The sequence below is a fragment of the Falco peregrinus genome, chromosome 10 (genome assembly GCF_023634155.1).
Source record: "Falco peregrinus isolate bFalPer1 chromosome 10, bFalPer1.pri, whole genome shotgun sequence".
Taxonomy (NCBI): Eukaryota; Metazoa; Chordata; class Aves; order Falconiformes; family Falconidae; genus Falco; species Falco peregrinus.
Genome location: NC_073730.1, coordinates 9,017,430 through 9,040,759, shown reverse-complemented (window position 1 = coordinate 9,040,759; position 23,330 = coordinate 9,017,430). Strand labels below are relative to the sequence as shown.

The 23,330-nt window shown below is 48.9% G+C and overlaps 1 protein-coding gene and 1 long non-coding RNA gene across 7 annotated transcripts in view; both read right to left on the bottom strand.

The window, feature by feature from the left end:
• Positions 1–12,208, bottom strand: part of SUCO (SUN domain containing ossification factor) — a 40,881-nt gene extending 28,673 nt beyond the window's left edge. For 3 of the 5 annotated variants that reach the window (XM_055815236.1, XM_055815235.1, XM_055815238.1), the window contains exons 1-2: positions 11,954–12,208; positions 302–407 (exon numbers count right to left, since the gene is read on the bottom strand). In XM_055815236.1, coding sequence (XP_055671211.1) covers positions 302–407; positions 11,954–12,018 — 171 coding nt within the window. In that variant the 5' untranslated portion in view covers positions 12,019–12,208. The remainder of the gene's footprint in view (positions 1–301; positions 408–11,953) is intronic. The other 2 variants (XM_055815234.1, XM_055815237.1) reach the window with 1 other exon arrangement.
• Positions 12,209–12,464: 256 nt separating this feature from the next.
• Positions 12,465–20,865, bottom strand: LOC114013166 (uncharacterized). 2 transcript variants are annotated; one of them, XR_008749084.1, is made up of 3 exons: positions 20,334–20,865; positions 13,380–20,234; positions 12,465–13,235 (listed from the first exon to the last, which is right to left on the bottom strand). It is a non-coding gene; the product is annotated as an uncharacterized LOC114013166 (long non-coding RNA). The 2 variants fall into 2 exon arrangements; XR_008749083.1 differs by having other exon boundaries at positions 12,465–16,411; positions 16,510–20,234.
• Positions 20,866–23,330: the final 2,465 nt, after the last annotated feature.

Below are 23,330 nucleotides of genomic sequence, written 5' to 3'. Positions count from 1 at the left end.
TAACATCTGGCACCCAAATAAAGAAAAAACTGGGTCACCATTACTAGCTTTACTAATTGTCCCCTCACACACACACACACACACAAACTGTCCAGCTGGATTTCTGTGTAACTGCAACAAACTTGACAGTAAAGGAAAACAAAAATTTGGGAAGATAACATCACATTTCACAAAACAACTGGGCACATTAAACAATCTGGCCAAGACGACCCCATGAATCAAAGTGCATGAATCAGGTACTTTTTTTTATTTAATGTCAAGCCAGACTGAGTAGTTAATTAACATGATTTATTCAGCATACCTTTTCCTGGACATTTTCATCATTTGCCAGGGCACAAGCATCACCTGAAGCATATTGCACTGCCGATGAAAGACTGTCTTTACAAAAGACATGCCAAACAGGAAGCCTATTAAAAAAAAAAAAGTCAAAGTCTTGATTTAAAAGCCGAAGAAATGATATTTTAAAATTCCCTCAGCACTGTCCCCCTCAACCTTTTTTCAGCTGTTCCCAAGAGATGCCAATAAAAAATACACATATACAGTTCATAGATACTAGTCTATCAAAACCATTGGAGGACTTAACTTTAAGAAATTAGTAACACAAAACACATGACACATTTACTACTTCCGGAAGACAAAAGTATCAGCAAAACAGTTATTGCATGATACCATGTCACAAAGCAGAAGCTGACAAATTGGTGAAGTTGCTGCTGGTTAGGAAGTATTTGAATTAACTATACCTTTTGTCATATAGTAACAGGATATCTTAACAATGATTATTACTAAGCAAAAACTAAAGCCACAGATTCAAAAAATAAAGCTGCTTACTTCCCTGATACAGATCACACAGAGCATCATCAAGCACATTTAAGAGAATTACAGAAAGTATATTAAACAAAAGGCCCATGCAAAAGCCAATGAAAACAGAGACAAATGGCAAACCAGGTGCTGGCTTTAGATACAACCTCCATAGAGATTTGTTTTGTACTTTCAGTTCAGAACAGTTTTGCTTCTTGGTAGAAATGGATTTATTTCCATAGAAAAGCAGCCAGCATCTATACAAGCACTTGCACCAGACCAGCATCTTTAGTCACAAAAGTGGTTGCACCAAGTGCATGGCCGTGTCACATCCTACGCAACACCCGCAGAGCAAAGCATTAGGCTGGAGGGCCAACAGCCAGCAAAGGTCTTCATGCAGTCTTTGAGTAAGCCCAGGAAAATGCTGGGCAAATTGAGCTTTTAGTGGAGTTTTCAACAATTCTCGAACAGAGACATGTACCGCTTTAAAGCCGAATGCCTTTCCAGGAGCTACTGCTCCCACGACAGCCAGGTGATCGGTACAGCCCTGTGTGAATTCACACAAACGTCACTGCGCACCCTGAAGAAAGGGCTGCCTCCTCCTCCTCCAGGAGACAGATCTACAGCAGACCTTCAAGCACGCAGGAAATCTGGATACAGCAACCTTCTGACATAAGTTTTGAAAACTAAAATACAGCCTTAACGGTCAGTCATACCAGTAAGAACATCACTAGATCAGGATTCACTTATGCAACTGGGATCATAACAGTGTTTAGAATCTGAACTACCACTCATCTTAAAAATTTGAAGATCACCTTTATTGGAAAGTATATGCAACACAGATTCCCCCACTGAGGAGGAACCCATGCCACAATCGATCACAGCCAAGTATTATATTTTAAAGTTTCATGCATATATACACATACACACACAGGGAGCACTACTTCTCCAGGTTGCAGGCAAAACACAAAACTGGGCTGTTGCAGAGATACAAACCTATTGCTGCTCCTCCACCCACATCAGTGGGGAGTGGTGGCAAGGCACTAGCCACCCTAAATCCAGGTCTGTGACCACCAGAAGAGCAGAAGATGGTGGACAAGGAACTCAGGGGTTCTGACATGCCTTTCTGGAGACGGGCAAATAAGGTGTCCCAGGTCTGTCTCAGCCCTGCTGCACCTCAACAAAATTCCCCACCTTTGAGGCAACAGCCTTCCTCTGAACTGAATGGAAGCTCTCAAGCCAGGCAGCAACTGCTGCAGTTACTGGAAACCAAAGCACTGAATATAAGGGTATAAAGACATTTATAACCACTTACTGCAGCAGCTACAAAGTCACATGTCTCAGTTAAGTAGAAAATGAGGTGTATGCGTTCCCACACATCTTCAATTCCCATCCCATCACGTAGTTACTTGTTTGTATTAAGTTTTCCATCAAACCTCTGTCTTATCCTAAGCACAGGACATACACTTCAGAGACTGAATGAAATGTTACCAGACGTATGGCCTTACTTCCTAGCTCTCACTTGGAAAAATACTTATGCAAATACTTTGAGTAATTTTTTTTATGAAAAGTTGTTTCAGTCATTTCATGGAGAAATTTTCTCATGCTCTTAATTCCAGTACCTCTGGTCTCTCCTTCCAGCTATGACTACTCCCTGATTGTTTATAAAAATAGGAGACAGATCAGAAATTGTATAGAACATATTGTAGCCCATTCCACCCCTTATTACACATGCACACAAATATGTTATTTCCTATCTTGCTTACACTAAGGGGGGACCTTCAGTGAACTGTACAGAGCAACATTAAGTCCCTTAATGATGAAAAGGAAAGATATCATTGGCTATGAATCAACATTTTAAAACACAGGGTATATTTCTCACCACCACTTTAGTACCTACTTTAGCACTTGCAGTCATGAAAAGCACTTAACACAAAAGGCATACATTCCTTGCCTTAATATATTGATACTTTTAACACAACAATTCATGCTTTATTAGAGCATGAACACAGCTTTTAGAAGAATGCAGTTTGACAGCTCATATATTTAAGCTATTCTGACAATCTGTCCAATACCCAATTTGCTTATTTTCAGTAATTCTTCTCAGTCCACTCCCCAACTCAAACATGATGCCTCAAGTCTTCCAAGAGCCCTCTAAGCATGGGAGGGGACTGAAAACTCATTTTGTATATGCATGCATGCACGCACCCACAGGAAAACCTGAGCTCTACTGCAACAGAGGATGCAGCAGGAAGGGTGTACCATTCAACTGCTACCATCGAGCACTGACAGAGCATTAAGAACACAAATCCACAGAACGCAAGGCCACACGAGACCAGCCATTCTATGAGAAGTCAATTAATCACCTTATCAGGACCACTGCTACTCTTCTTTCAGCATTCTACATATGCAGTCAACAGGCATCTTCAGCCACAGGCTGGTAACAGATGTAGCCCACAATAAAAAAAAAATTGCCAAATTGCTTAGCACGTCTGTTAAGCAGTTCTCTATATTCAGAAAGAGAACAAACATGAAAACTTAAGTGTTAGTTTACAGCAAACGGAATCCTTGAGTTTAATAAACTTGCACAGTATGTCCAGTGAAAGCCCAGCAGCTTCTGCATCTGTCTATGCCAATATATCCTTCCCTTTCTCGTGACTGAAGAGAAGCATTTGAACGGTGACTTGGAAGCAAGCAGATCTAATGCCCAAATAATACTGGAGATCAGTCACTAGATATACTGTCTCAGGTACAAAGTGTATCTTCAAGTAACAAAATAGTGTAGAAATGACTTCAAGAGATTGTTCCAAACACATAACCAACAGTTAGCAACTTACATGGATAGGGAAGCTTTTGTTAGTTCCATTTCTGCTAAGTATGACTCAAAATAGCAGCTGCTATTAAATCTCATAAAGAACAAAGAAACTTAGGCATGAGTCTTTTAGTGTCATCATTAATGTAATTGAAAAGCTATTTTTCAGCGTGATGTGCGCAAACCCAAAAGCAAAAGCTGCAAGCCCAGACACAGAAGCTGGGGGGAAAAACTTTACTCTTCACAGGGCAGGCACATACCGTGGTTCTCTACTGAAGCAGAAAGCCTGCTCACCCCTATCTGCACGGTGCAGTACACTTATTGCTATACAAATTGGCTACGGTCTACTGATGGCGGTTAGGCTTTTGAAAAGGAACGCACTGTAATTCAAAAGTGCAGGTGGTTTTGAAACTGCAGTGCAGGTTTCATGTGAAAGGGTGTCCAGTTCTAATTTGGTAAGTAATTGTGAAGGAGGCTGCAGAAGAGTATCAGAGATAGGAAAGTATTGATAACTTTTGACAAGCATAAAAATCAAGTAAGAAGTAAACAACTGGTAAGAAAAATTATTCATACAGTTACAGCTGACCAAAAAAAAAAAATATCCAAATTAGCAACATCTGAAGAGCAGTTTTCCCACAATTTGATCTGCCCAGAGAAAAACAGCCTAAGGTTTCCTTCCCAAAGTCTTCATATGAAAAAAATTAACACTCACACAAGATTCAGTTCAAACATATCTGTCCTCTAAATGACTCAAGAGTTTTTTTAAATTCTTCCCAAACAAGACCTACTTTTGGACACTGGAGAGTGAAGCAGTTCAAAGCAGTTTACAGTTGATACCTGTGAGACAGCAATTTTAAGCAAAAAGAAAAATCAAAGGAAGCTGTGACCAGCATACCGATGACCGAGCCGCCCCCAAGCGCAGCGGGAACAGCCTCTCCAAGGCCATCCCTGACATTTCCTGCACATCTCCGAGGGTTGTTATGGGTTGTATTACCGACAGGTGCAGATGCACCAACGCCCAGCAGCTAAGGGGGAGAAAGGACACATCACATCCCCGCCATGTGACACTTCACTACCGAAAACATGCACAGGATCAGCTCAGAATAGGCCTGTGCAAGAGAAGGACGGCGGGTTTTGGACCTAGGGGCAGAGAGCTGGCAGAGCAGGCCTGTGAACGGGGCAGAGGCACCTTGGTTTGGATTAATCAGGTAAAAAATGAGATAAGCTGCGTCAAAAGGAGGAAGGCAGGAAAATACCTTTTTGCTTTGAACACGTCCTACAGGTCTGCAACTGCTGTCGCTAGCCTGTCAGAGAGAACAAGGCTCTATGAGAACCAGTAGCTCAGCAGATCTGCATCCGAACTCTGGAGTCAGCAGTGATCTGCCTTCCAGCCACAGGCAATGCAGAAAAAACAGCAAAAGGAGGGAACCCTCTCCCCAGTGACTTAATGGAATCAATCTTTTTCTCAGCTCAACAAGAGGAACTTGCATTTAAAAGGGCCTGCAGAACAAAATAAACCTCTCAGAAAATGAAGACAGGGCTTTTAGGACTGTGACATTATTTCACCCCATCAGAGGCAGAAAGCTATTTGCAAGGCACCGACTGCTTCAGCACAGTCTCCCCAGACACAACACTTACTTCTGTATACAAAGTGGAAATAAGCGTTGATAAATGCCATGAAGAACTATTAATCTTCCCTAACGCTGGCCAGAATACTAACAACAAACAACAACAAAACCCACACCATTCATTTAGAAGCCATTTATTACCACAGAACAGCAGCATGCATTACTAAGATAATTTTAAAAGTTATGATGGCTCTTCAAGGAATAAAAAAGCTGAAAACTAGATCTACAGATCTAGACTAAGTAAGGATGCTGCCAGCAAGGTACTGATACCATCTCATTTCCTTCCACTACCCACTAACTTTATTCATGCACTAAAAAAACCAAACCCCAAAACAAACAAACAAAAAAAAAAATCGAGCTTTTTTGCAAATTCTTTACCAATCCATTGTATTTCACAATCAATTTAGGTTTTTAATCTTGCCCACTCTTTGCAAAGAATGTGCTCTCCAAACTGTCAAACTGAAATGCGACACAAAAAAGCCAGTTACTTAATTTATTCAACACAAAGATACTTTTGACAATACTGAACTTTATAGCTTCAGACAGCGAGATTCCAATCAGCAGTTTAAAAACACGGCTTTCAGCATTTTAAATGCATTAGCATGCAAAGACTGCAAAAGAAGGTTACAGTTGCACCATATACTTCCAGATTGAACTGATTTACTGCCTGAAGGGGGTAGTCCTGCATCCCACCTTCAGCCACACATTTCTCTGCACCCCCTGATGTGATCTTGGGATTGTGGACACAATGCCAGTAACTTCCAAGGACCAGAAAGCCAGCATTGGGCTGGAATATATTCAGATAAAAAGATCTGAGAAGACAGAGGGAGAACATACCATTTGTTTGTGACTGTCCGCTATTGTTCCAAGTTAAACAACAGAAACCAAGGACGAGGAGTTAACAGCGGAAAACCTCTTCATTCCTTCCTTACAGTGCTATCAATATTACTCTCATCCTTTCCCAGGAGAGGCTGCTGAGATAACAGCCACCTTTGCAGCACGTAACTGTATACTGCTTCGATCCACTGCCCATAGTAGACAATAGCTTCTATTAGATGCACACTGCAATACATATCTCTTCCTTCTTGAATAACCAGATACCCTATTTCAGGCACTTAGAGCAGGACAGAAGTCACAAACCCCAGCCTCAGAGGGTGTCCCCTCCAGAAGTGCTCAAACAAACAGGCAGCTCCTAGTGATTCCTGGTAACAGACTTCTATAATACTGCACTGAAGACTGCAGCTTAAGAGAATCTCCCTGCGTTGTCAAACTCATCTTTAATGCAAGGTTTGGAGAAAAGAACACATCCTGGAAAAACACAATAAAACCTGATGCTAACCACAAAGGCTACAGGAAAACAGTAGAACAGCCATGAACTGTGAATAAACCTCAAGGCTTTTAGAGTCTATAGTAATGTCTACACTAACTTATACACCATTGAAGATTTCCCTCGCTGCTTAAATTCATGAGCTTGTCTACACAATACTGCAACAGCAGGCTCAGAATCAGAAGCAGCTGTGGTGCACCATGCTTAAAACTCACTGTAAATGCAAAACAGTTTAACACGGTGCCAAGGATTGGAATGTTAGCATAAATTTTGCAACATGAATTTTGTCCTAGATCATTGTAAAGCTGCAATCACCCAACTTCCAGACATTTTATTATGTATTTTTAATGGACGTCTTACCTTTAAAAGGATTTCAACAAAACCTTGATTGCCATTCTAGAACTCAGCTCAAAGAAGGTTCCTTTGAGCATCTAAGCTAATTTTTGAACTGTTGGAAACTTCTACTGATATTCCAATCCAGTTTAAGTCATTTATACCAATATTTTTTAATCACCCAAGCAAAAGTTCTTTACTCTAGCTTTGGGATCAGTCTGCCTGTTACACCAGCTCAGTATTTTCACCAAGAATTACACGAAAGTTTTTAGACTTGCAGTTCTATATTACCCTGTCCTCAGCCAAAAGTTTTCAAGCAGAAATAAAATCCTCTTCAGGCAGAAGGGCTGGTAGCATCTCCAAGTGTTAACTACAGCAACATTGTACATCCTCCCCTTGAAAGAATTCACCAAAAGATGGATTAGTAATGAAAACTAAAGACACGAAAAGCAAAAAAGCCAGAAAGTATTCTGTAACATATTCAGTGATAAGAACACTAAAGCGAAAAAGAACTAATAACAGGTTAGAGGAAGCCATTTCAGAAGAAGTTGAAATTAAGTGCTGAAGTGAGGCACATCTCATTGGAACTTCATGAGGGGGGTACATATGCCACTTTAGTACACCCCTTGCATAACACACACACATCTGAAGTTCCTAGGACAAATCTTTCAGGAGACACTGCTTGAAAGCACCGATTTTAAAATTATTTTAGAAGGTATATATTCAATAATTCAATGAGCCAAGCATTTGTTTTGCATAAGACACCAGAGGCCCTGTTTGCATACACCACTTTCAGCTTGAGCAGGCTATATGCTAAGCGTATTGATATTTTAATTTTAAAGAGTCCAAGAGTTCCAGTGCAGCTTTTGACCCAACGTTAACTACAATGCAAAGACACCTCCAAACAAGACACTCGGTATCTAGGAACATACTCTTCCATCCTGAAATCAGATGCCTGGAACAAAAGTTTTGGTTATATGAACAATGCCCAAATAATTTCTTCCTGCCATAAAACGTACACACACAGTGCTCATTTTACAATCCGCCTTCTGAAGAGATTTAAGTAACTGCACAAGAGGGGAATTGCCAGATAAAATCCTGAGCCCTGTTACAAGCAAGTTACACTAGCAGTTCCACCCAGATCATTAGGGCACTCTTCTGCAAACACAATACTCTGCTGAAAAGAGGATTTCTATGGCAAGAGAAACGTTACACTGGAACACAAGCCTCTCAGTCCCCAACACCTTTCTGTTATTAACAGATGCAAGCTCAAGGTTTAAGCCAAAAGTCAGTAATAAAGTCAATAAATGTTCAGTTAGCAAAACCTCTACTTCTGTGATCTCTAATCTGGCTTGCATAGCTTTTGCCTGTGCAGAACAGGAGCGGCAAAATAAACACAAGTGATGTTATCACACTCCCAGTATAGCATTGTTTTCTTCAGAGCTCCCCCTGCATAACAAGAAGCTTTCAACAAAAATGTAGAAGACTAATGTAAGCCAAAACTAGAAATATCTCATTGAAATTCACATAAATCTTCACATCAATAGGCAGGAAGACAAAGCAATCTCTAAATCTAGCCCCTTTCAACGTACCTGTATCTAGGCTTTATTCCTGGCCATACTGCTGACCCAATCTCACCTTTACAATTTTCAGGCTACACTCTCATTATGGATTTCAGAGTCAGAGCTACTAGACCAAGGGTTTCCCCATCAGGAACAGCTCATCTTGCTGCTCAGCCGCTTTTATACAAGCCTGACTCTACTGATGCAGCATATTCAGCATAACAACTAAAGAATCCTGATGTGCACATGCACTTATCCCCATCGTCCTTTTACTCACAGTTATAAAACTGAGGATGATGAAAGAGTTCATAAAAGCTAAGTAGACTGGGGTGTAGAAAGCACTTTGAGATAGAATGAATCACAGAAAGACAAATTAGTCTATGCACAATTTCTTTATTCAACTCAAAGCTCATGCTTTGAAAGTGCATCTTATGGCAGGCAAAAGCTGATGCCAGAGCAATTTATACAGGTTACTCCTCAAAAAACTATCACAGCTAGTCTCAACTCAGATAGTACTAGTATCCCTTATAAGCTTCTAAATCTACTCCACTCATTCAGCTCTGTATATTGTCAAACTACAAAGCACTGCAAAATGTAAAAGTATTTATGATTATCCACACAAAGGGATTAACTGAAGCGTAAAAAAAATCTTTGCAAATTCAGGACAACAGGAGTCATTTCTCATGCACAAAGCTCCAATCTGCACAGATGCATATTATTTTTAGAGCACTACATTCCTAAGCCTTACCTCCATCAGAAGCATTTCTCTAAAGCCATGCAGCCATCACACTCTTTTGAACTACTTGGAACAACCTCACTGGCTCAGTCAGATTTGTCAGAGAGCTGTGAGTGTTCCAGCTTCAGAAAGTCTCAAGTACCAATACCTCTCTGATCCTGCACTCTCAAAGAGCATCACATTGTTTTTATTGAAAAGACACCAGCAAACAAATCCCTAAACTCAAGCTTCTGGGCTTTTTGTACATTTCCTAATACAGAGTCACATTTTTAACTTACAAGATGAAACCTTTTGAAACACCTTCCAGTTAAAGAAAGTAGGAATCAGTCTTTTCCACACACACACTTCCTTTTTACCAATTGATGCTCCTCCATTGGACCAACTTCTTTAGGCAAGCATTAAGATGCATGACGAGAGATTTTAAAAAATGCCTATTTTGATGAAACTAAGCTTAAAGGAAGAAGCAATGATCTAGCCAGAAATACAACAAAGCCCAGACATAAAAAAAAAAAGTCCAAATAGCTCCAAGAGAGTTTTCAGCAATTGTTTTGTCTTGTGTTTTTTACCCCTTGCTTTTTTAATTTGATTATCTGTTGACCACTAGGTTCACGTGTAAGAAAAGTTTCTCTCCTACTAGCATTAAATCCTTTGAAGATTACATTTCAAGACAACCAAATTTAAAAAGCCAACATTTGTCACACTTGCCAACATTTATAACACAAAGCCTTCCATTTACTATTTAAAGTTTCTTAACTGCCTATGCGAACAAAGTTGCTGGTTTTCTTTTTAGTAAAAAGTTAAATACATCACAACTTACAGTCCACAACAGAGTCCAGCAACAATGCAGGAATTAATACACTTCAAGACTTTCCAATTACAACTCCAACATGGTTACTGAAATTAGAGCAAGCCACAATGCCAGCCTACAGACTGAGGGTTTTCAGCTCTCCAACGTGAATTTATGTTCAGACAACAGACTGGGGAACTAGAGTTGTAACTCTCCCAACATTTAAATCAAACTACTGGCCCTTTAATCAAAAGCAGCCAGAGCGAGCAGGGTAAACACGATCTGAACTTTTTTTTTAATATACTATAAGGTTTGGGATACTCTAGTGCAAGCCCCAAGATCAGTTAAGACACTACTTGAAAGAGCAATCTCTTAAAGAGTAAGAAAATAACTTGGCTCAATTTTTCTCCTAACCATACCCAAGATGAACACAAGAGTTACATGGGCATTACAGAACAAACGTATTATTTCAACAAGTTAGTTAAACATGATACTACTTTATCAATATGGAATAGGTACCTGATTTTTTTCTTAAACATAAGAGTTCAGTTAAACCAGCAGACTAAGGCCACAGCAACAAAAAAACTACTCTGATGATCTATGTACCCTTAAGCTGACAACAGCTTTGTTAACAAATTACCACAAGGCAGAAACAGGTTATTAACCTTGAGGACACAGGAAGAAAGAAATAAGAACTCTTTTCCTAGTAATAATCCCAACTATACAAGTAGAAACTTCCATGAGAAGCAGCTCAGTTGTCCGACGAGTAAAAGAAGAGCTGTTTAGAGACAGTTCATCAGCTTCACAGATCACTTAAAACACATCTGGCTAGGAGCTTTTCTGTTTAAAATCTGCTAAATGTAAACACAGCAACAGAGTTTTCAAACACTTTTTAGACTCACTGTTTTGTCTCCTAAAGACAAAAACGTGATGACACAAATCAAATTTGGTCCAGGATGGTCCCAACCCAACAATGCAAGTGTCAGCACTAGATGTGCAACGGATTCTATACAGAGTGATGTCTGGGCTCCCCTTTCTTCATCCAACTAGAATCAACTACGAGACAACCCTGAACTTCCAGGCTATTTCCATTGCTTTTAAATTAGGTATTTAAACAATTTACAGAAAAGGTACTAAAGTAACACGAGACACACAATTATCTCTAACGACTGCTGCCGTTCATTTTTCAATATTTGCAATCTGCTGTTCAAACTGGCTAGCATTTCTCAAACAGTGAGTCACGGAGTTCAAAAGAGGCCAAAGTTTAAGAAGCTTAGAACTTACCATACAGAAATACAGCCCCCCAGTATCCCTGTCCTAACAAATGTCATCTTTTAGCAAGTTTGAAAACAAAAAGAACAGAAGATGATGAACAAGGCAGAGCCAAGATAATCGCACGAAAAACACTCCCAAAGAGAGAATCAAAGCGAGATGAGAGGGCTCGGTGGCTTTAATTGAACACCACTCCAGCCAGCCTGAGAAAATCCGTTTCAAGAACGAGGCACCCTGATCTTCCACAGAACACTGCGGGAGTTTAGCGTGAAAACGCAAAGGCAAGAGCCGGCCTTGCAGCGAAAAGCACCAAGTGCCCCAAAACCCCTTCAGAAGTGCCGGTAACCACGAAGCCCCGACGCCTGAAGGGCTCACCCCCCCTCCCCGCCCCGGCACCGCTCGCTTTGGGGTCGCGGCCCGCCCGGCAGCACACGGCTGTGCCTCCCGCAGGCAGCGCCGTACCCCCCCCGGCGGCACCCTCCGCCCCCGGGGGCCACCGGCTCTCAGTAACCCCGGCGCCCCCCCCGCCGGGCCCGGGGTAGAGGGACGCTCCCCGGGCAGGGCAGGCGCGGCCCGGGCCCCCCGGCAAGGCGGCAGGGCTGGGAGCGGGCCCGCCCCCCCGCTCCTCCCCGAGAGCGCCGGGCGGCAGCATACCCCCGGCCCCGGGAGGCCCCGGCGGAGGCGCGGCCGGCACTCACCAGAGCACGGCGCAGAGGAAGAGGCAGGAACCCAGGGCCAGCCGCCTGCGGGGCGGCTCCTTCATCGTCTCCCCCGTCTACCTGCGGCGGCCGGGAAGCGGCGGCGCATCCTCCCCGGCAGAGGGGCGGCGGGAGAAGCGTGCGGCGGCGGAGGAGCGGCCCCCTCTGAGCGCGGCTCCCGGCGCGAGGCGACAGGCGGCGGCGCGAGCGCGGCCCTAACCGCCCGCCGGCCCGGGCCCCTCGCCCCGCCCCTGAAGCCCTTCACGCGCTGAGCTGGAAGGATACGCGTCACCCTCCCCGCCGCTCCGCCACGCCCCCTCGCGCCGCCGCAACCAATGGGCTGAGCGTCTGGGAGTGCCACCGCCTTCCAGCCCCTGTCAGCGGCGCCGATTGGTTCCTCCACTCGGACGCGGCGGCGAATCAAAAGAACGGCCTTCTCTTTCCCCGCCCCCCAAGGACCCCTGCCAGGTGCCCGCGTGAAACAAGCCGTTAAAGGGAAATCGCCGTAGGAATAAATGACGGCTGGCAGCAAACCGAGGCCGCTAGGAAAGAGAGGAGCGTCATTGCCTCCGGTTCGGGGGGCGTTTTGAGGAACGACTCCCCGACATGACAGGGGGTTTTTTAAATATTTTATTTTTGATCAGGCTTCTCCGCAGGCTGCCCCGCAGAGCTGAGCGCTGATTGGTGTCGGTTGAGGCCCCCAGCAGAATGGCGGCCGCGGAGTAGGCGGGGGAGCCCCGCCCGCCAGCGGGCGGAGGCGCGCGGGGGCTGCTGGGAGCTGCAGTTCCTGGGCGGGAGCGGGGCGGCGGCCATTTTGCAGGAGCCTTTAGGCGGCCCGTGCGTGAGGCGCGGTTGGGCTTAGGCTTCCCCGCTGAGTACCGGATGGCTGCATGGCCAGTGCTTATACGCACAAGGGGTGCCAGAAAAGTGTCTGAGGTGGTTCAGTGCGTATGTAGTCATTGCGGGAGCAAAAGTCGAAGCAGGGTTTGCCTGGCAGCTGGCCAGGTGCATCCTGAGGCCCGCACGGGGAGTGCTTTCCTTGGAGCTGTGCCCGGGGCCTGGCAGCCTGGCCAAGCCTCCCCCCAGCCCCACAACTGCCTGCGCAGTCCATCCCGGTTTCCATCCCTAGCATTGCCTTCGCTCTGCTGGCTGGGGCTGGGAGATGCTTGGGGGGGAATACAGGCCAGGAAGCTGTAAGGGTGATCTTGGCATCTGTGGGTGCCCGCCCCCAGCGTGGGACAGAAGAGAGGTGTCTTCCCTGGTACTGGCGTGTTTGGGTGGACTGGTAGAAAAACACAACAGTTATTATCAAAAGAACAGGATTTTTCAGATAGCCAGGCCTAAATCTGCCCATCTGAAGCATGGTGTTGTAAGGTGGGCTTTCCACTGCCCTGTGGTAGTCAAGCAAACCATCCTTGCAGCTTACCCTCACCAAAAAAACGGCTCAGGATTGGGGCTCCCAATGTGATCAGTGCCACAGCAAGCGGCAACGTGTGCTGCTCTCCCAGCCCACGGGGCATTTACAGCCGTCCTGAAAGGCACAGGTGGATTAGTCACAAGCATGCTGTGTTGGAAACATGCACACGTCAGGACTCTGAACAAGGAAGGACAGCTTTGCCCAGAGGGAGGCATGGGAGGGTGTGAATCATGGCAATCCTAACAGGAGCAGGGCCCTCCCAGGCCATAGCTGCTGTTTTCCCCAGAGGAGTTATGGCCCCAGCCCCATGAACCAGCCCTTACGGCCATCCCGGGGTACTCCCAAACAGGACGGGGTGTTTGCAGGGCTTAGCTTGGAGCTGCCGAGCTGCAGGATGGCGTGACTAGAGTCAGCCAGCTGCAGGTAAATGTTCCCAGCCAGCAGTGGAAACCTCTGGAGAGTCTTTATGTCTGTTCTTTTCCTGATTTTTTACCCAGTAATTTTGTGCTTTCGTTAATACTTGGCATCCCCTGCCATTCTGAGAGCTCTGCATGCCACAGTCAGCAGACAGGCCTGCGTGCCAACACATTGAGGAAAAGGGAAAAGGGAGAAGCTCCAGCTTTGTGCCCCATCTCCACACAGGCTCGGGTTTAAATCCCCCTGGCCAGCAAACCGTGGTCTGCCCCGTGACAGAAACAGCCTGTCCTGCAGTGCTCGAGAAGGGGGCTGTTGCAGGAGGATCCTGGGCAGATGTCTGCTGTGTCTCTTTGGAAAATAGGGGCATAACAGCGCAGGGGACAGTGAGCTAGGGTACAAAGCAGCACCCACTGCCCCATACCTTGCAGCTTGGCCAGAAGCTTGGCTTGGAGCTGCTGGACGAAGCTGTAACTTGTTAGGCTGAACAGGAGGAAATTCCTGTGCAAGTCACTGGTAGGTTTTGGAAGAAGCCCATGGGATTTAACGTGAACCTCTAGCAGAAGAAAATAGACTTACTAAACCACAATATGGATCAGATCAAGATGAAAGTAGCCAGGAGGGCAGCTCTGACAGCGAGTGGCTTTGCTTTGTGTCCCCAGTGCGATGCCTGCCACAGAGCCCTCTGGCAGCTCTCCCAGTGGGTCAGTGGTGAGCTCGGCTGCCTCAGCACCACTCACCTCCCTGGTCAGGTTCTGTCGCCCCAGGAGCGCTGATGACGCAGGAACAACCTAACTGGTTACAGGAGTGAGGCGAGTCCTGAAAAACACTTGAGAAACTGCTTTGTGGCTTCAGTGGGGCATGAGCCAGCACCTTTGCCATGAGAATTTCTTCAGCCTTTTGCAGTGCCCGAGCTAAGACATAGCACAGCGGCAGCGTGGTTCCATGGCTGTGTGGGCACTTCACTGGCCTTGGGACAGTTGTGAGCAGAGATGGGGTGTGGAGGGCCCAGCTGTGCCTCCAGGGACCTGCCACAGGGCCATGCCCAGAGCAGCACGTGTGCAGAAGTCCTCTGTGCCCAGGGACGCGCCTCAGCACCAGCTCTGGGGAGCTGCCTCGGTGGTGGGAATTCCCTGTGGGAGCAACAGCCCACGTCCCACAAGCAGCTGTTTTAACCACGTTGGGGGAGTATCGCAGATCTCCCTCTTCAGGGCTGGAGGATGCCACAGAGAGGCAGGGCAACGCGAGCTTCAGCTGCAGCTGCCTCCCTCTGCCTCCTGCCAGGACATGACCCCCCAGGGAGGCGTGTAGGACTCGTCTCCTTCATGGATGCTGCCAGGATTACGGTACCTTCCCTTCTGAGTGAGAGGGGGGTGTCAGCACAGGGAGGTGCAGAGCAAGGCATACACCTGCACACCTGGCGTCCTGCCTCTGACCAGAGGATTTACCCATGCCCAACCTGACCCAGCAGGCAGAGAGCAGTTCTTCATCCCACCAACACAGCCTTGGCCACAAACAGCACGTTGGGGATGGACAGGACCAGAGCAGTAGCAAAATCCATCCATGAAGCATTAGAAATTAGAACTGCTTTGCTGTCTGCTAGAAGAGCTGGTAAATGTTCGTTAACCCATTGCTAAGCATTTCCAGGCAGAGCACTTGTCTCGGTGCTGGCAGGCAGTGCTTTGCTCGGGGCCATGCCACAAAGTACTGCTGGGACCGTCTCCATTGTCAGCCTCTATCGTGCTCCCAGGACAGTAATTCTTCCAGCCTCCTCGCCAAGAGCTTTTCCTCAAGAGGAGGGGAAAAGGCTGTGAAGCCGCACTTGCTCAGCCCATGCAGCTGCTCTTGACTGGCACAGCTCCTGCATGCCACGGTCCCGTTACCAGCTGGGAATTAATCACATACAGCTTAGAGCAAACACAGCTAAAGAGCTGTCACGGAAGACAGATCATTTCAGGGGAACCATGACAGTGACTGGTCAGGATACTGGAGAAAAAGCCCCTTTGAGTCAGTCCCCACCAGGTATGAGCGTCCACCAAATAAGCCTGGTGTCATCAGCCAGACAGAGATTTCGATTCATCACCTCTGACATACCCGCACATACCAGTACTTGCTAAGCTTGTTTCCCAACCGCTGATAAGATGAGCAGTATAATGGTAAAAAAAAAGTAAATTACAGATTACACAGTCTCTCAACTAAAGCCCATAATTAACCCAAAGCCCAATGTACTGTAGGGTTACCCGGCAACAAATATTTGCATGGGATTCTCAAAAAGCACTGCATGTTCACAGCAGGATTTTGGCTTGCTTTTGGCCAAATCCCAGGATGAGGCGAGCTGGTGCAGTTCCCATGAAGGGTTAGTCCTGCCGCGGAGCTGAATTCAAGACAGCGTGTCACCCGACAGCGCACGTACCTGCATCCCCTGGGCGGAGAGGACTCTGCGTGCCTGCAGTGTTGATGTGTAAGTGCAGAGGACTGTGAGCATGGAAAGCACAACAGGTTGCGTTGGTAGTGGTAGGAAAATAATCACTCTGCTGACCGTGAATAAAAGCTGGGTCGTGGTGCTCGACAGCCTGGGTTAGAAGAGCTGGAGGTGGCCACCCAAGGGGCACCTTGGTGCAGTGTTTCTGAGTGGGAGGAAAGAAAAGGTGCTGCTGTTTTACCTGCAAACGCTGCACAGTGATGGGACAATGCTTGTCCATTGTACTCTAACACTCAAATGGACCTGGTGTGTTGTACAGGCTGTAGAATATCTCCCACAGATACTGGGGCGCTGAGGCCATGGAGCAATGTTAGACTTCTGGAGAGACACCCGATCCTGGGTTACACCCTTTGTCTCTCAGCACCTTCCAGCATTTGGCTGCTGCAGATGCTAAGCCTTCTCTTCCATTCATCCCTATCTGCTCTTTACAAAGGCATCTTGTTTTCCCCAGTGTTTGGTTGGGGTTTTTTTTTCACATGTGATTTAATTCACACAAACTACTTCCTCTTCTGACTATTGATCTTGGCTCCTTACTGGTTAAAATAAAGTAAATCTTTTGTAAGCAGGTTCTGACAACGCAACTTTTGTTCCTTCCAGACACAATTTCCTGTTTGATTTCCTGACCATTTCTTATTTAGTAAAGGAAAAGCTGTAAACTGCAAGATTGCTTCAGAGAGCTTCCTGTGACTTTAGATGAACTGTTAACCACTTATAGGAGAGAATCCAGCAAACCTGTGTAAAACTTCTTAAAAATCCTGAATTTCTTTTATTTCTTCTGCAATTCACACTGGAGAGAAACAAGCTGTGGGAAAAAAAAAGGGGGGGGGGGGGGCGGGGGTTGGAATAATTTCCCGTGCAAAATCAAGCAGGAGCAACTCTGCCTCCAGCTGAGCTGATAACTGCTCTTTTATAACTCAACTCAGAGATACAGGATTTCTGGGGAGGGTGGCTGCAAGGTGTCGCCCCTGGGATGAGGCGTCAGGGACCATCGATGGAGTTTGCACCAGCGATTCTGCTCGTGTCACACCTCTGCCCAGCTGGGGCTGCTGCACTGTCCCACGAGGAGGGGCCGGGGGTCCTGGACGTCCCCCTGCACGGACACTGATTCCTGCTCCCACAGCCTCCTTTAAAACCCAGGGGATGCCACGCTGGGTTGCTGGGCTGTGACCACGGTCACAGCAACCGGCCGATCAAACTGCAAATACACACAGGCCAGGTCACTGAAACGCTTGCTCCGCACAGAGCATCATTAGGTTTACTTAATGTGGGCCGGTGCGGCGGTGTGCAACGGTGCTGAGGAGCGGCGGCAGGTCTCCTCTTGGCAAGCAGGGACAATGGCACACAGTGACACTTGGCAGGGGCTGCGTGACCTGGTATAGGAGAGTGACTGCTCTGATCTCCAGCCAGCCTCAATCCCTCCTGAAAAAGCCTCGAAATCCAGCACGGGTAGATGGTGGCACAGTTCCACGGCTCCTAAAAGCTCTGATGGAGCCATGCCCAGGACCACCTGCGGCAGGCTCAGACCCCTCGCGCAGCAATGGGAGGGCACAGCCGGATCTGAAGAGAGATTTCCTCTGCCTGACTCTGAGCCCCCTCTTCAGTGGCTCAAAACCTGAAAGTCAAAACTTTGAAGAAAATTAATTGAAATGGGAATTCCACTTTTGAAAACATCTGTATTTGGTTTGCTCATTTCATGTGGCTTCGTTTGAATTTTAACTTTGCCTAGAAAAAGGAGATGAAATGACCACTGCAGCGAGGATGCTCAGGTGGGGTGAAGCAGGAAGCCACAGCATCTCCTGGCCCCATTTCGGGACCACAGAGCCCCCACATGACAGAAAACGCCCTTTCCTACAGCCAATGCTGGGGAATGGATAGAAAATGGCTTCAAGGAGAAGGGACCAACTTTCTCCTAGCCTGGCTGGCAGGTGTTCAAGGTACGGCCTTCAGCAGCATCTCGTCTCCCTGCCATGACACGGGAGCAGAGGCCAGTGCCTGCTGCCAGCCGGAGAAGACAATGCAGTCGGCAGCCGAGGAGCTGCTCTTGCCGTCTCAGGGGGGGCTGATGGAGCAGGGAAAGTCCAAAAGCTGCTGGCAGTTGAGACATAGATAATCAAAATTAACTCTTGGTTGCATGATGGAAATGCAGTGTGGGACCAGGGGCTTCCAGCAGGGACAAACCCTGTGGCGGGCACCTACAGGTCCCCCTCTGTGCTTCCTGGCAGCCACCATCTGAACCCCCTGGGAAAAGAAAACACAACTCTCAATACAGAAACCGAGAAACGGCAAAACTCTGTGACAGAGGTGTAAATTTTGGGGGAGGCTTTTTTTTCCTGGGAGGACAGCGTGGGCTGAAGTTGCCCATAAGCACCGAGGGTGAGCAGAGGGGCTGGGAAAGCACCTAGTGCAACACGGCACCGGGCTTCTTCCCTGGCCTCATGCAAATCGAGGCCAAACCAGGCAACATCGCAGGCGCGTGATCTGGCAGGACGGCACATCTGTGGCTTTGTCAACACAAAACCAAAGCTGAGACACTGAGACACGCACAGAGGCCCCCCCGGGGCTGGGAGAGCGGTCGGGGCCCTGGGGCAGCAGTGCCAGGAGGGTGGCGCAGCTCCGCCAGATGCAGGCGGTAGGGGTGAGAGATGAGAGCTGGCCAGGCAGGGCCCAGCTGCTTCCCTTCCCCTTCTGCCGAGTACTAAAATAAACTAAATTCCCACCTGGCTTCATCCCCTCCCTAGCAGATATTGAAAAGTTGGGAGGAGAGTGAGGGGGTGGCCGGTAGCAGGGAGCGTCACTCCTCGGGGACCTACATGCTGGCAGAGGAACACGCATGTCCTGCAGCGCCGGACCCAGGGGACCCTTGTCTTTTGGGGTAGGGCAAGATTGTGCTGCAGGGAGAAGCACTGTGTGGTAAAATGCACCTCAGCCCCAACATCACGCTGCTCTTTGCAGGCAGGTGGGCTCCTTCTTGGAGGCTCTGGGTTGATGTTCACGGGAAGAGGGCAGGAAGGGCTCCTGGGGTCAACATCTCCCCCAAAACTTCTGTGTTTCCAGGGTGAGGCCATGCTGTGTTTGAACAAATGCTTCTTTAGGAATCAAATTGGAAGGTGAGCACAGAGGAGGATCCTTCTGCAGTGCACCAAGCTAAAGCAGAGATTTACAATCTCTTTTGTCACACCAAATTTTCCCCCAGCTACACTTCCCATAAAAGCCAGCTCACCTGCACACGCTTTCATCAGTGTCCCCCCTTCCCTATCTACTTCTGCCTTTGTTTGCATTTAGCTAAAGAACAAAAATATCCCCTGAGCAGACGGTAAAAACCTCATTAGGAAACTCCGGATCCCTTCACGCCACTTGCTCCATGTCCCAGAGCTGCAAGGGGAGGGGGAAAGCTGCCACATGAAGCTGAGGGTGATGGAGAGCTTGCACGTGGCTCCAGCACCCACCACCCTGGTTACCAGCTCTCCCCAACGGTTCTTTGCTCTCGCCCTCTGGGGATTTGGGTTTTTCAGTGTTTTGCCACCTGCAGCTCTTGATGCCTTTCCACCAGCTGCAGCATAGCTGGGTCAGCACTTCACATCCTCTCCCCACGCTTCAACATCAGGGCTAAACAAGGAGGAACGGAGTCAGAAACCATCAGCAAAGCTTTGTTCCAGAGCTCCAGCGCTGCTGCTGGGGCTCAGGGGCACCCATGTGAATCTGTAAGCCCCTCCTTACTCCCAAATCTTGAATCTCAGATATTTTTCACCTTCCAGCTTCCATGATGACCCATGCTCAGGTCCCACAGGCTGGTTTTAGCTTTTTACGCCCAAGGTCTGGTTTCCTCCCTGCGTTCATTAGAGACGTGCCACGTACAACCAAGGGCTGGGTTCAGCTTACCTGGGCAGCTGAAGTTTGTACTCATCCCACCTGGGAGGACCCTGCAGCTGACAGAGCGCATTGTTGACATCATTTCTGGCTACAGTTTCCTAGGGATATTTTTTTTAAAGCAGGTTAAAATACAAAAACATTACTAGGTGACAGCTTGACCTTCACAGAGTTCCCTTACAAAATGGGACCCTACTGACCCACTGCCCGAAGCTGGCCAGGACCCCAGCTGGGCTGGCTTGTCCCTCTCCCTGGAGCCCAGCGCAGGCGGTGAGGAGGGTGTTTTGCCACGGGGTTTCACTGGTCCATGCTGACCGCCAGGGAATGCCCGGACCGAGGGAGCTCAGTTTCACAGCCACCCCAGAGGCTGTGTCTTCCAGAGGTCACGTCCCTGCAAGCGTGCGCCTTTCCACATCACATCTCTCCTGCCCCAGCTCCTCAGCTGAGCTACACCGCAGCTTTCCCATCCTTCTCTCCCTGCAACAGGCTCAGCAAATCCCAAACCTCACCCTGGAAGATGCCAGTCCAGCCTGGGCTGCTTAGGCTTGATCTCAGTTTCCTGGACTGCTCTCCCCAGCCCTGGGCAGCATTGCTGGGTTTCTCCAGCAGCCTCGGCACCTCCTCAGCTCAGCTCATTGCCTGGAAGGGTGCTAGTTTCCCCTTTCCCTGGCTGCTCTGCCTCCCTTCCCACCACCCTTGTTCTCACATGCAAGCACCCACGTCATGCCCAGCCTGTCCCACGTGCCCCTAGGATGTTGCCATGAGGTAAGACAGCGACTCACCAGCATTTAGGTCCTCTCTGTCCTGGGCAGGGGCTGTGCACCCAGGAATGCCTCTCATGTGGTCTCCAGCAAGGTCCTGGCTTGCGCCCTGGGGCAGGCTCCTCTCCATAGGGCAGGTTGTGCTCTGGAAATGATCTGCCTGGGACAGCGAGCTCTGACACCAAAACTGGTGATGTCCCCTCCAGGAGCTCTTGGTGCTTCCACACTGTCTGGCCTCGGGATGGAGACCCACAGGGATTGTGGCATACTCTCTGCCCTGGCTGCACAACCAGCACTGCAGCATGTGGCCAGGGCCAGTGGGGCCTCCTCTAAGCCCAAATGGGGCAGAGCATCTGCCACCCAAGCTCGCAGGGAGGCCTCTCGGGTGGTGGAAGATGCTACGGCCAGCAGGAGGGCTTGGGGGTCTGGGCAGCTCCAGCTGGGTCTGGCCAGTGAGGCCAAGGGCAGGAGCCATGCCTGAGGGCACCCAGGAGCATCCCTCCGAGGCACGGGCTGCCCATGGCAAGGGTCCCCCTGGGACCAGGATGTGGACCTGGATCCAGGAAATCTGACCTGCGCACAGGGAAGGGAGATGCTTGGGAGAGCTGGCGCAGCACTGGACTCCCCCGTACCTGGGCACATCGCTGTGGGGGAGGCCAGGGCAGCCAGCCCTGCACGCCCCAGCAGCCCCCAACAGCAGCTTCCAGGTGCTGGGCTGGTATCGTACCACCCTGGACTGGGGACTGAATCAAAAAAATCCTTAAATAGGTGACAGCAGGAAAGCAGACGCAGCCCATGTCATGGGGCCGTTTAAGGCAGGAGACAGTCTCTGGGCATGAAAAAATTCAGCAGCTGGAGCTGTGCCAACCTCCCCCCTGAAAAACATTCCTGCGGAGGGAGGGTTCAGCTCCAGGGTCAAAGGGGAAGGCTGGGGGGTGGCTCAGCAGAGAAACGAAGCCCAAGCACCCAGCGCTGTGCTCACAGGCAGCCCTGTCTGTGCCACAGCCCCAGCCCCAGGGAGGGACCCAGTTCCGCCACAGCAACCTGGGGGACACAGCACAACCCTAGCAGGCACCACTCGCCACAGAGAGATGGCAAGAAGGACGGAGCCCGCACGGTGAGGCAGGCTGCAAAGCTGCCGGTGCCATTATGGCCTTGGTAGCTGGGGCAGGCCTGTCCCCCGTGGGGTGACGCAGGTGGATGCAGGGGAAGAGCCCCAGCTGAGGGACATGGAGAAGTGCAGGATCTGCCCTCACCCAAGCAGCCTCAGGCAAGCTCAAACCCTAAGCAGGGCGTGCTGTTTAGTTATTTTGAAGCCTCCTTCTGCAGCGCAAGTGATGGTCCCACCTTGAGGAGAGGCAGACAAACCTGGAGGCAGCCCTGAGCCAGCAGTGAGAGGTGCAGTGCCCTCGATACTTTGATAGTCAAATATCTCCAGTGGAGGTCTAGATCAGTCACAGCTACTTCAGTCCCAGCCTGTCACCTTTCCCAGTCTTCCTTCCAAACAGCTTTAGCAATTCAAACATCAGAGCCCAGCAGACACTAAACAAATTCGCGGGGGGGGATGTCTCTTTGCAAAGGGCAGGGGACAGCCAAGCCAACAGGTCCTCAGCGTACACAGGTTGTAGTGTCACGGCATCCAGCTCCTCATTCCTGCATTTCAGCAGAGGGTCTCAAAGCACTTGCCATCTTATAGCCTCTCCAGAGGCCAGTGGCACTTGGGGACACCTAATCATGAGATGAGGGAGGTTTTACTGCATGGAATCCAGAGTGGGAATCAAGATGCTCACAAAGGGCTTTTGCATCCTTGACCTTAGCTACTGCTCACCCCTTCCAGGAGGGCCTTGCTGGCCACGTGGCCCCAGGAGGGCTGAGGGGTGACTCCACGGGCACACGTTCCCATCTGACCGGCAGGGATGGGTGGTGACGTGGTGGGTCCCGTGGCAGGTCCCGCTAGGACTGTGGTGCAGGCAGGTGAGTCATTCCCCTGCAGGCAAAGTCTGGGCCACCCAGGCAGGGCTGAGCTGCCCTTTGGACTGCAGGTGGTGTGTTCACACGGTGGCACAGCACACACTGTCCCCTCCCACGGGGACGCAGTGCCAGCACAGCAGTGGCAGTTGTTTTGTGCTGGAGCCTGGTGGGGTCTCCAGGGCACCAAGTGGGTGCCAGACCCTGTGGGCCTCAGCACTGGGTGGGCGCTGCCAAGGGTGCAGAGCCCTTGGGTGCAGAGCACCAGGGTGATCCCCTTGTCAGGTGGCTGTGGTGGCATCTCCCAGAGGTACTTTGCTATGCTGCTGCTATGGCTGGCATCGCCTGGCATGGCTCAGGGATGCTGCAAGTCACCAACCAGCAGCAGCAGCCCACCTCTCCCTGCTTCTGAGGGGGATTTTGGTGGCTCACGGCAGAGAACCAAAGGGTACCAGGGTTTCCAGATGG